This window comes from Sinohyriopsis cumingii, chromosome 5 (genome assembly GCF_028554795.1).
Source record: "Sinohyriopsis cumingii isolate HCF-2022 chromosome 5, ASM2855479v2, whole genome shotgun sequence".
In the NCBI taxonomy this organism is placed as follows: domain Eukaryota; kingdom Metazoa; phylum Mollusca; class Bivalvia; order Unionida; family Unionidae; genus Sinohyriopsis; species Sinohyriopsis cumingii.
The window spans coordinates 44,347,900-44,361,937 of NC_142965.1; the positions used below are offsets into that span (position 1 = coordinate 44,347,900).

The 14,038-nt window shown below is 34.5% G+C and overlaps 1 protein-coding gene across 2 annotated transcripts in view; it reads left to right on the plus strand.

Moving 5' to 3' along the window:
- Positions 1 to 14,038, plus strand: part of LOC149799047 (circularly permutated Ras protein 1-like) — a 91,070-nt gene that overhangs the window by 18,826 nt on the left and 58,206 nt on the right. For both annotated transcript variants that reach the window (XM_089958020.1, XM_089958018.1), the window contains exons 3-6: positions 841 to 948; positions 6,594 to 6,799; positions 7,875 to 8,066; positions 12,866 to 13,081. In XM_089958020.1, the coding sequence (XP_089814146.1) occupies positions 841 to 948; positions 6,594 to 6,799; positions 7,875 to 8,066; positions 12,866 to 13,081 (722 nt within the window). The remainder of the gene's footprint in view (positions 1 to 840; positions 949 to 6,593; positions 6,800 to 7,874; positions 8,067 to 12,865; positions 13,082 to 14,038) is intronic.

Genomic DNA, 14,038 nt, shown 5'->3' on the forward strand with positions numbered 1-14,038 from the left:
TTCACCCAAAACCTTTATACGGTAAGATGATCCCATTATTTCTTCCTTCCAGGAGTAATCCACATCACCTCTGGTTGTGCTGTTAACAATTAGGAGAGTAATTCAACTTTCATATAGGGAATCCAATATTCTCCTCCCTGGGGTATTGCCAATATTCTCCTCCCTGGGGTATAGCCAATATTATCCTCCCTGAGGTATAGGCTGGATGCTCAGTATTCCCTCCACCTATTACCTATTCTCCTACCATTAATGTGATCAGGGAACATGTTTGAAGAAGAAAGCAAATGTTTTAATAAATTATGTTTCTGCCTTTTTACTGACCTAATTGCTTTATTTTATAGAAAATAAGATGTATATGTTTCATTTGGATAACAAAATTATTGAAATAATTGATTTAACTCTCATCCTTTGGACCATATTTATTTAGGTCCTATTCTTTGTTTTGTTTTGTGTATGCACACTTTATGTGTATTTGTACTTTTCCTTTATAACCACTTGTACCAGCATCCAAATTTATGATGTTATATTTTTGTTACTGTTGTGCAGAACATCCTCTAATAAGCTTATGATTTCTACTCAGTCCATAAAATCATACATTTGTAATTGCACTGGCAAAGCTTCTAAAATTAAATATGGTTTGAATTAATCTGGGACTATTTTGTCAAATATTTAGAAGCCCACAGAAGCAGAAATGGGGCTTAACTGAATTTAAACCAAAATCAATTACTGAAATTGTAATGGATAATTGATCATGTCACTGTAAGGTACAAGTGATCAATTAGATTGATTAATTCCAACAGTATTACCCTAATTAACAGAAGAGGACTTTTTTTGTTACAGTTGAGACTGTACCACCAGCCCCATTGGGACGACGACCACCTCCTCTTCTCAAAGTTTCAAAACCAACAAAGACAAAAAAGCATCACTGGAGGCACTCATCTGATTCAGGTATGTGTACATGTATTCTCAGTACAATTGTTGCCTGATTCAGGTATGTTTACATGTATTATCGGTACAGTTGCAGAACATGAGCCATACATAGGCATTGCTTTTTTGACATGTTCTTGCAGTTTTTACGATCCCACTAAAATAGTGGAAGGGAGCATATTGTTTTGCTGTTGTACTGTGTTCATATGTCAGCAAGCCTGTTACAGATCTGTTTAGTGTGTTATATCAAAATGAAATGTATTATGTATAGTGTGTCCATATGTCAGTAAGCCTGTTACAGATTGGTTTAGTGTGGTTATACCAAAATGAAATTTATTATGTATAGTTTAGTGTGTCCATTTGTCAGTAAGCCTGTTACAGATCTGTTTAGTGTGGTTATACCAAAATGAAATTTATTATGTATAGTTTAGTGTGTCCATATGTCAGTAAGCCTGTTACAGATCTGTTTAGTGTGGTTATACCAAAATAAAATTTATTATGTATAGTTTAGTGTGTCCATTTGTCAGTAAGCCTGTGATAGATCAGTTTAGTGCGGTTATACCAAAATGAAATTTATTATGTATAGTTTAGTGTGTCCATATGTCAGTAAGCCTGTGATAGATCGGTTTAGTGTGGTTATACCGAAATGAAATTTACTATGTATAGTGTGTCCATATGTCAGTAAGCCTGTTACAGATCTGTTTAGTGTGGTTATATCAAAATGAAATTTATTATGTATAGTTTAGTGTGTCCATTTGTCAGTAAGCCTGTGATAGATCAGTTTAGTGTGGTTATACCAAAATGAAATTTGTTATGTATAGTTTAGTATGTCTATATGTCAGTAAGCCTGTGATAGATCGGTTTAGTGCGGTTATACCAAAATGAAATTTATTATGTATAGTTTGGTGCATATTTAGATGACATATCAGATATGTTCATGCCATTTACATGATCTTTTATACCTTTTGTTATAACTTTTGGCATTTTTTTTAATGCCTCCACAGCAGCAAAATTTAAGGTATTTTGATTTGGGACTGTCTGTCAGTCTATCTGTATGTGTCTGTTCGTGTCTGCTGTAAGAAGTACATTAGAAAGATATCACAAAACCACTAAATGTAGATAAATTAAATTTTGGCTGGTATATTTGTATGTATTTGTAGATGACCTGATTGCAGCTGTTTTTCCATTGTTTGAGCATTTTGTATGTTTTGTTTACTTCTATATTTTTTACAAATACTTATGTTAGCACAACTAAGCAAAAACTTCATTAGGTAGATCATTGAAATTTCATATGAATTTTTTTTTCTCAGATATGTAGATGGTAGATGGCATGTTTAAGTTTTCAGGCCTGTAAAACAATTTTGTTCATACGTGCATTAATGGGAAAAGACACATAGCTGTCACTTTTCCAGTTGCAGTTGTGATGGTTGTTATGGTTTTGGTTAAGGTTTTTCATTTGCATTGATGTTCTAAACCACTAGATAGATTCTCATAAAATTTAGCATGAATCATTACGAATTAAGATAACTCATTCTTACTTGTTTGCTTGCCCCACTTGCCTTGGGTCAGGGCATAGTCAAAAAAATTTTACACTGAGGTTCTGGGTCAAGTTTTCTTTGAACTAATTTTTCCAAAACCCCTTGATAGATTCACATTTACTTAGTATTAATCATTATGATGCTAAGACAATTCATTTTGTGACATGCTTTCTTGCCCCTATGATCTTGGTATCAAGGTCACAGTCAGAGAAAATTTACATTTTGGCTTTCATGAAAGTTTTTCCACTTGCATTTATTTCATAAAGCCCTTGATGGATTGCATTCAAACATTGATTGAACAGAAGTTTAAAGAATTCATTCTGTGACCTACTCGCTCAGCCTCTTGACCTGTGGGTTAAGGTCACCTGTTTTACTGTAGTGCTTTGACCATAGGCTGATCTTCTTGTGGAACTTTTTGGACCTCTGAGATAAAAAAAATCTTGGTAGTCAGATTAAGTTAAAACTACTTGCAGTATAAAACTAAAATATGGTATTGATGTTTGTATATGTAGATGACCTGATTAGATTTCAGAGTTTTGATTTATCTATTTAGGAATAAAATGTTTATGATATAGCAGACACTGGGGCTACTGATATGGTTAATTGTGAGGATATACTACATTTATGGCTCTGACAGCATCACATTCTACAGCTGACTATCTTCTGACAATTGAAAATCAACATACAAGTGTCTTTATGATGTTCTTTTTTTATACCAAAATGTGTATGCAAGTGTTAAGGTCAGTAATGTCTATGCAGTTTTGAATTTCTAGATATGGTCCATAGATCTCAAAACCTCCAATTAAGTGGCCACAAGTAACAGATAATTTTGATATTTGATAATTTTTAATAATTAAAATATTAAAAAGATGTACTACAATCAGATAAAGTGGACTGCAATAATACAGTAATGATTTGTTTGTAAAATTGTATCATAGCCTAGTCAAGCATATTACAAACGAGTCATTCTTTGATTAGTATGCTAATTAATCTCTGGTTTAGCACCTAAAATTTATAATTAATGGCACGACATGACTCTTTACTTAACATTGATTTCTTGCAAATAAATTGAGAGATAAACTAAATTCTGGTGCTGACTACATTGGTTGTTGTTGTTGTAGTTTTTGTAGGGTTTAACGCCATTTTTCAGCCCACGATAGGCTATACATGGTGGTCAGTATTAATGGTGAAGGAAGAACCTGGGAAAATCCTGGAAAGAACTACTGACCCATGAGAAGCTACTGGCAAGCTTTCTCACATACCCACATTGACTGAATCCGAGATTGATCCCACGCAGACAGAGGTGAGATGGCGGTGATCTGTAACTGAGAGTGCTTTAGACCACTCTGCCACTCTGGGCCCCAGACTACACTGACAGTTATGCTCCACTGTTGCTACAGATAAAAAATGCACATTTGTTAATTTCTTCAACTTTGGTCATCTCTTTTAGGTATCCAGGGCTTGTGTTTTGTGAAATGCAAGAGAACTGCAAACAGATCTCCTGACTGTGTGTATTTATTTGCAACAGATATTTACGACATCATTGTTTATGGCACATGACATCATATATGAAAATGGCAGAATCTGTAAACATATCAGTATTTGTGAAAGGCAGTCTGGGACAAACATTGAGATGTTTGCTTAGAAAAATCCAGAAATCTTTGTTTTGAATAATTGCTCTTCTGGAAGCATTGTAAGGAGCACAAGTGCACTCAATAATGATTGAGCTCTTCCAAAACACAAGGTCTGGGTATCACTATGCAAATTGGGCCAGTCAGCTGTTACTTCATCCAACTGCAGCCTCTATATGAATAATTGATATTTTTATGCGGAGCTTTTCTTGAGATTTCCCTAAATGGTGAATGATGTTACTTGCATGAGATAGAAATCAGCATTAAAGTCTAAACCAAAAATGAAACGTTTATTGAGTTCAACCTCTTGGTTTTGTGTAGGATGACAAAACAAGTAGGATTTGTTTAGCCAGTTCAGGAAAGTCTCACTTCCATTGAAATGTCTAGTCATTAAGCAACTATTTTTGGAAACTGCAACATAGCCTGTGCTCAGTTCAGCTGTACCAGTTATAAACCAGAAGAACTTGTGATTTCCTATTGTCCATCGTCCAGCCATTAACACAAGTTTCTTATTGCTGAGCTGCCTAAACTACAAGGAAGATTGACATGAAACTTTACACATACATTCATCCCAGAGCCTTGTTTGTCATAAATGAAAATAGTGCTGCTTGGACATCTTCTGTGTCTACTATCATGGTAGCCATCTTGAAATTTTTTGTCATTGCATCTTCTGAAGAGATGGTCTTGTCAACATAGGGTTTTCACCTAAAGACTTATTATGATGTTTAATTGTTTCGAAATGAAAATAGTGATGTCTGATATGGCTGACACATGGACCAACTTGAAAGTCATGTTAGTGCTACTTCTCCTGAACCGATGGTGATGTCAACATATAATTTCCTGCATATGACTTTTTGTGATGAGTATTTGATCCTAAATAATAATGGTGCTAAAATGACTGCCAATATGGCTACCATGGTGGTCATCTTAAAAATCTTATTTCTACCTCATCTTATAAGATTTCCTTATCAACAGGGGGCTTTTCAGTGAAAGATTTCCACTGATATCTAGGTTTTCCTAAAGGAACATGCCCTTTAGACATCCAATAGGGTCACTAATGTGAACATCTTCAAAATCTTATTTTTTTTGGCCATTGGTGTGACCAACCTAAAAATCTTGATTTTCATGGTCACTAATATGACCATCTTCAAAATCTTGTTTTCGCTACTAATTCTGGATTGAATGGTCATATAAGCATGGTAGGGTTCTTCTGATTGTTAGTTGATCCTAAATGAAAATGATGAGGAGCTGAGTCCCAGTATGGTCACCATGGCAACCATCTTCAAAATCTTGTTTTAGCTACTCATTCTGGATTGAATGGTCATATAAGCATGGTAGACTTCTTATTACTAGTTGATCCTAAATGAAAATGATGAGGAGCTGAGTCCCAGTATGGTCACCATGGCAACCATCTTGAAAATCATAATATTTCTACTCCTAAATACAGGTTTTCATTAAAAGGCTCCTTTATGATGTCAAGTCGGTCCTAAATGAAATGTTGTCTTAGACATCCAGTAAGATTTATTATAATGACTGGTTGCGTAAAATGCAATTCTAAATAGACCTAATGTTGCCCCTCATACATCAAGTAAGACTTCTTATTATGTCTGGTTGCATGAAATGCAATTTTAAATAGACGTAATTGTAAGAATAGGATGAATTAATAAATGCTATACCATTAATATTTAATCTAGTATTCAGTCACAGACAGAAGTTTGTTTTGAAATAGTCGAATAAAATTTCAATTGTATATGTTTTGGCAAATTCAATGTTGGGACTTTAAGTCCTTATGTTTATGACTTACTATTTCTCATAGTGGAAGTCCAGGACTTCAAAAAACAAAAAAAGGAATGGGAGCCAAAACATTGTTCACCTAAAGTGAGACCACACCTTTTGGTAAAGAATTTGTTTAAATTGTACAAGAAAACAAACATAAGCCATAGTTTGCCTGAAAAGAGTAGTTGTACAGTTTGGTGATCTATATTTTGACAATTACAGATAAAGACAGGCATTTTTTAAGTAGGGACTACCAGTAGTATTTACTGCCCCCAGCAGTAATTGAGTTTAATCATACACTGAATTACTCTTGACTACACATCACTATGACATGTTATTCTCCTCCACTTAAACAATAGGTGTCATTAATTTATTAACATTTTATTCTGCTCCACTAGAACATTTAGTTTTTTTTCATTGACATTTTACTTTGTTTCATTAGAACATATGGTGTCAAATTTGGAACTGGTAAATTGCTAAAATGTTTATACCACTAAGAAAGCTTGAAACTTCAGGAATTTTGACAATTTCCCTATTTAATTGTGGTCCTGTGTTAATGAACATATTTTATTTGTAATTTTGGGTTCAAAAAGGGTCAAATTTTGGAGACAGTGAGTGTACATATTAACATCAAATGTAAAATGTGTGGTATATCATACACAGGAGACAGTGAGTGTACATATTAACATCATGTGTAAAATGTGTGGTATATCATACACAGGAGACCACCAACAAAAACACCATGGATCTGAGGAGCAACAACAGAAGTTTAAAAAGTTCCGGAAGGCTGACACGAATATTGTCTCACTGAAGCTGAATCAGTTGGTTGCCCCAGGTAACATGCATGCTGGAGATCCAATATACTGCACTAGTTGTGGAGCCATCATGTCATCCATCAGCAAGCTGCAGAAGGATATTGAGGAAAAAGTATGCTAGGAACTAAAAGTTTTCAAAATATGAATCAGGTTTTTTTAATTAAAGAGGAAGTCCATACAGTTTTTCACACACTACATTTTAACAGATGATAACTTCATAAATACATAAGATGTAAATGAAGTTCATAAAAGTTCATCATTATGGAAATATTTTAGTTCAAAGTTTGAAAAACAAAATTCAGAGAATATTCATAGAACCAGCACTCAGCAAATAGAAATGTCGTTAAACAAGTTTTTCACTAGTAGCACCAATGGAAGTGCCACTGATAGCATCATCAACCTTGTTATAATGTGTCAAAGATTTTAGTAGCATTTACAGCATTTGGGGTGGGTGGGGGATGCAGGGGCACATCATAGCAGGTGGAACACCACATTCCATGGAGTCATTGTTGTCTTTAAAAAATAACCACAAAATGGTTGCTAGTGTTCATTATTTTCACAAAGATGCATGCAATTTTATGACAAGTGTTTTTTCTATATTTTGTTTTACCTTAATACAGACTTTATTGGTGAAAATGCCATGCACATTAATTGACAATGAAGTCAGAGTTAAAATGTATAGTTCATGAATAAATAATGATCTATGAATGCAGATATTTAAAAAATAATTCAGTACCTTGATCTAATTTGAAAAGTTAGAAAATGGGGATTATCTAGGCACCAACCTTTTTTTTTAAATCTCCCCCTCTCCCATATGTACATGAATGGACATTAGATATTTATGTCAGTTTATCTATAAATATAATTGGTATTTCAGTAGGTCAGTTTCATTTAATTGTGTACAGAAGAGAGGGAGAGAATTATTGCCAAAATAATTCTGTAGTTTAGTTTATTTTAAAAGGTTATTTAATTCTATATAATTTAGTTTATTTGAAAAAGTTATTTAATTCTATATAATTTAGTTCATTTGAAGAAAAAAAAATTTATTTCATAAAATGTTCATGCTATTCACATTTTCTAGTGAGGACAGAGTTGTATATTATAGGGACTTTGAGTATAATGTAAAGAAATCCTGTTTTGTTTCTCTACTTACTTTGTTTCAGTGAAAACCAGAAATTACATTTTAGGTTTGGAGCTGTGAATTCTGCAATGCAAAGAATGTGGTTGATGTAGATGATGAAGAAGTGCCCACAAATGAGGATTTAACCTACATGCTTGAACCAGCTCTGTCCACTACAGTTAGTGGACCATCTGGCACAGACCAATCACTGGTCTTGTTCTGTGTGGACATATCAGGCAGTATGTGTGTCACAACAGAGGTAAGATCGTCATGTTGGATAGCAGCATGAACATTAACAGCAACAAACTGTGTGTGCAAGATAAAATGTATATGGTTATTACAGACTTCATTGGCACTGACAGAAGTACATTTAGAATTGTATAGACCATATACAGACAAATATAAATATATACATAGAGAGAGAGAAGAGGGAGGGAGAGGGAAGAAGTAGAGATGGTAGAGAGCTTTACACTGCCAGAGGATACAATTTTATATGAATGCATTACAGTCTTAATATTTCTAATTAAGGTCATATAATCAGCAGTTTTAAAACTTTAATGAAGGAAGATCACATTATGGTATGTTTGTCAGATTGTCAGTCTGTCTGTTACCAATTTCATTTCTGCATAATAACTTGATTTGCCCATCATCTACAGTTACTGAAACTTTGTGGATGGTTTTTACTTGGAGTAATGAAGAATCCCCTTGATTTTAGAGACAGAAGGTCAAGGTAACTGATTGAAAAAAGAAAAACTTTTTTCTGCACAATATCTGAAGATTTCCTCAATCTACATACACTAACCAGATGTTGTGGATGGATTGTACCTGGGATAAGGAAGGATCATATTGAGTTGGTAGTCAAACTATCCAAGGTCAAGGTCAATTGTCATTGAAAGAAGAGATGGTTTCAGTTTAATAACTTTAGTTCTAGAACACATACCTTAACCAAGAGTTTTGGAGGGCATGCACAGAGGTATTGAATTGAATGGATTCTTCAGCACATTAAATTTACTTCACTGTCAAAGGTCAAGGCCATTGAGACCCATTGGTCAGTATATATAAATATACCAAACCCTACAAGTACCTATACAGATGACTATTAACCATGAGTCAGGCATATAAGGTGCCATTCAAGTTACTCTTGCTATGTGCATACTCTGGAGATGTGAAAGATGCAATGTATGCTTCATATCAGCATCATTTCAATCATGTTGTCGCAAAATGTACATGTAGTTATTTTGCAGAATTCACTGAAAGGCAATTTAATTCTGTTACTTTTGATAATAATGTCCACAATTTCTGAGCTGATGTTAGAAAAAATGTAATGCACTTTTGAGTAATGAGTAAAATAACTTTTTTATCTGGTATAAAAAAGAAATTAAATTTATTTGAATGACTTGTATGAAATTAATAGACATACACATTTTGTACACACTGTGACTCTACAAATTTGCTTCCCAGCCACTTGTTAATGGCAGGCGATGCAGGAAAAGTGATTTGTCCTGTTGTTTTAGCTGACCTGGCTTTAGGACCTAGGGACTTATGGCATCATCCTGCATCTGTCATGCATTGTATGTCCATCAACAATTGCTATTTTAAAATTTTCTCAAAAACCAAAAGACCAATGTTTACCAGATTTGGTAGAGTTTTCTGGAAGCAGGATGAGCTTTCAAATCTTTTACAACTGTTAGATGCTGATCAACCATCAGATATGTCACCATCACTGAAATTAGTTAAATGTCTTCTCAAAAACTGATGAACCATCAGATATGTCACCACCACTGAAAGTAGTTAAATGTCTTCTCAAAAACTGATCAACCATTACTGAAAACATCATGGAGGGAGACCTTTTTAGTTTGTAGCAGTGTTGCTGATATCTATATGGCCCCTTTTACTTTAAACAGAAAAGCCACTGTAACTAAAAGTACAAAAACTTTTAAAAGAACTCCTCTTCAGAACCAAAGAAGTATCTGCATGTTTTCAGATGTCACAAAATAATTACTTTTTTCTCAAGAAGCATGCTGAAATATTTCATTCAGTTTCCAAAAGTAAGCAAATGAAAAATCAAAGATAATTTTCATGCCTTGTAATTTTATCTGCAGATGTTATTGGACACAATTGTTGTTCTGGAATTACAAAACAAGAGTGATACACTAATACTGCTTTAAACAATGGAAGAATGGCTTGCTTGTCATCAGAAATGTTCTTTATAGTTACATACATGATTCATATTGTTGAATCTTGGGAGAACCATGTTCCACTATTCATTAGCTCACTGACACTGATACAATGAACAATCTTGGTTGAAAAATGTTACTCAGTTATAGATTTTAAAAAATCTAAATTGTAACAGCAATAAAATAATATGGTGCCTTTTATGAAAGGTGATAACCATTGAGTTGAAAGCCTTTATCTTGAAAACTGTGTTATACACCTCCATTGTGGAGGATACAGTCTTTCCAACGCACTAGTTTTTCTTAATTTCCTACTTTTTGGTAGACTCTTACGTTTCCCTTTTTTTCAAAGTGGCCCTACTATCCCTGGTTTTTTAAATTTTATGTTGACATACAGGAGTTGTTTTGTAAATCACATAATGAGAGGGTTTAGCAAAAGAAACAATTTGCTGTCCAGTTCCACTAAGATTCCTGTATTCATATCCCATCTGACCACAGGTTCTGTGTGTTGTGATGCATAAATTTGTAAGAAGGAGAGCTGAAGCTATTTGGACTCATTTTATTTCCCAGAGATGGAATTTGAGAGAATATCAACTGTAATATCCATGCATAAATATGCAAGATCAGCATGCTACAAGTGCAGCATCAGCATTAAAATTGTAATGCTACATACATGCTAGAGATGCAGAGTAGCAACATTGAATATTGATTCTTTTGTTACCAGTATCTGTATTGTTGCTAATTATCAAGGCTTTACAACTCTTTCTACATGGCATATAAAGTAGTCATATTGCGGGATGTGTGTAACAATGGGTAACATTTATGATATTTCTACATTTAAAAGGCAGACTATTATTTTTATTTCGAGGTGCGAAATTATGATACATCTGGAAGACTGAGTTTTACATGTCTTTAAATTAAGGAAATGGTGACTGAGTGGTCTTTGTGCTCTAAATTGCTTGCCTTTGTAGATCACTGAAACATCACCATTATCCATGTGTGTTCAAGTCATTGGTTTAGCCATCATGGGTACGTTGAGAAAGCTTGACAGTGATTTCCCATAGGTCGGTTGTTCTTTTGGGGTAATTACTCGAGTTCTCCACCAGATATACTAGCCACTGTAGATAGCCTGTCATATGCTGAAAAGTGGCATCAAACCCACTGCAAGAACAACAACATCAAGGGAACACATTGTAAAGAAGTTAAGAGGTATGCAGTTAATAAAGTAATTTGCTTTTAAGTAACTGAATGCCACAACATAGTTGTTTTGTTTGCTGCAAATCGATTTCAGTGTGGAAACACTAGACTTAAGCAGCAAATGAGTTCATTGTGGAAACACTAGATTTAAGCAGCAAATGAGTTCAGTGTGGAAACACTGGACTTAAGCAGCAAATGAGTTCAGTGTGGAAACACTAGACTTAAGCAGCAAATGAGTTAAGTGTGGAAACACTAGATTTAAGCAGCAAATGAGTTCAGTGTGGAAACACTGGACTTAAACAGCAAATGAGTTCAGTGTGGAAACACTAGACTTAAGCAGCAAATTTAGATGCTCAGCGCATACACTGAAAATAGAGACAGGTAGGCATAGGAGGATTGAGAGAAATAATAGTATTGTGAACTATCCCAGAAAAATAAGTTTATCTGATAGATGATGAATTCCGTTTTGTTTGTGTTTGTCCAGCTTATGACCATATAAGACAGAAACACTTAATGAAGTTTATTACCTCTATCCGTCTGTAGAAAAATTGATATCCCTAATGAGTCATAGCAATATATTAATTATAAGAAATCTTTCTTACTACATCAATTTGGCTTTTTGTCTTAGACAGTCTTTGATAACTCAATGAATAGTGAATAGTACACTTAGAGGTAGTAAAATCTATATAAAATAATGCACCAATTATTGGAAATTATGTGTCTATACTCATGATGAACACCATATTTAACTTCTTTCAACCATGGCGCACATTATATTTATTTGTATCTTGTAATAATGGCTGATGGCCTAAATTACTGAATAAAGTATTATTATTATTATTGATTTTCTTGTGAAGATTTAATTGATTTTACATTTGACTTAGGGCAAACTATTTATCAGTATTGAACATTGCACTTCTTACTTCTTTTATACATTTTTACACTACTCTCTATTGATGGTTACCTCAGAATCATGTGTTGTACATTTTTTCTGCAAGCATGATTACAGTCAATGTTTGGAAAGTCATATTTCCAGATTCCTTATTGGCACACATGAAGAGTTCAATTACAGACTGAGTGCTAATAATAACATGGCTGAGAGGGTAAATACTGATCTGAAAAAGGATGTTGCATAATTCTTGAGAATGAAGTTGAGTCCTTTTATTTTTGAAAAAGTGCACATGCCTGTGATTAAGAGCTCTTAACATCATTCATTTGGATGACAGAAAGGTCCCATGCTGCAGGCTTTCCAATTTGTTGTTGTTGTTGTAGGGTTTAACACCATTTTTCAGCACATGATAGGCTATACATGGCAGCCAGTTTTAACGGTGGAGGAAGAACCCGGGAAAATCCTGGAAAGAACCACCGACCCACGAGAAGCTACTGACAAGCTTTCTCACATAACCACATTGGCTGAATCCGAGACTCGAACCCACGCAGACAGAGGTGAGATGGCAGTGATCCGTAACGGAGAGCGCTTTAGACCACTCGGCCACTCGAGGCCCCTTTTCCAATTTGTACAGCCCTGACATGATACAACTCTTTGTAAAAGTATGTCTATATCTTTAAAGAAATAAAACAGTAACCTATCCAGTGTGATTGGAAATATTGACATGTGCAGTTGAGCTGATTTACATTATAGACATTTGTATGTGTGATTTTTTTAACCAGTAAATTGCTTTTGTAGGTTCCTGGTAATCTGAAGCTACGAGGTGCTGAAAGCTTGCATCGAGCACAGTTGTTAAATCGAGAGCGCGGTGACCAGTATCTTCCTAACCAAAGGAGAAATGTGACATACATCTCTCGCCTCCAGTCTGTTCAGGCTGCAGTGGATCATCAACTAGAACAGATGTGTAAGGACCACCCTCACAGAAGAGTAGCACTTGTCACCTTCAACAATGAGGTAATTTTGAAATTTTTCATGTTAGAGCAGAGATGCCAACATTTCTGGATTGAGTGGAATTGTTTTTTAAAACAATCTTAAACTAAAGCATTCCAAATTATATTTACAAAATTCCAGAAAGTCACATTTTTGTATAGCTTTCTGTGTGGACACAGATAAGAAAAATACTCCGTTACTTCAGGACCAGTATGATTGACTGGTACATAGGTTGTAGTTTCTTAGTTTGAATAACAATGTAGATAACCCACACAAAAAAACAGTTAACTAGATCATAAGTAAGTCAAACTAATGGCAGAGATGAATAGGAAAAAAGATGCAGCTAATTTGTGGAGTAAACTAATGTTTTTGATAATTGTTTTGGCCCAGAGTGTTAAATGAATTGAAGGTCATGGAATTTGGGAAATGGATTCACCTTTGATTTTCATTGGAATCTAATTGTTACTGACTGTACACAGGTATGTATAGGCACATGGGAAGATACAACATGATTGTACAGAAAATTGTTACTTTTAATGAACAGTGTTACCTTGATTCATACAAATTGATGAGGTGTATGATTGGCTGAGCTTGTTACTTCCTGGAGGCCATATTTCTGATCTTATTTTGATTAAACTGAGAATACATGCCTGTATCATTAAAGTCTCAGATGAGTTCGATAAAGTCTCAGATGAGTTCGATAATAAGTGAGATGATCCTGCATCTGTTTGGTTGAATTTGTTACCTCTCTGGAAGCCATATTTCTGATCTGATTTTCTTTTAACTTGAACTATGGGCTCATATCATCAAAATCTGGAAGGATTTGCTAATCAGTGAGATCCATGCATATTAATGAGGTAGCCTTGTATCTGATTTTGCTGGCCATCATACCACTCTTTAGGCCAGTTTCTAATCTAATTTTGATCATACCTGGAATACATGCTTCTATTATCAAAATATCAGTTGTGTTCAGTAATGGGG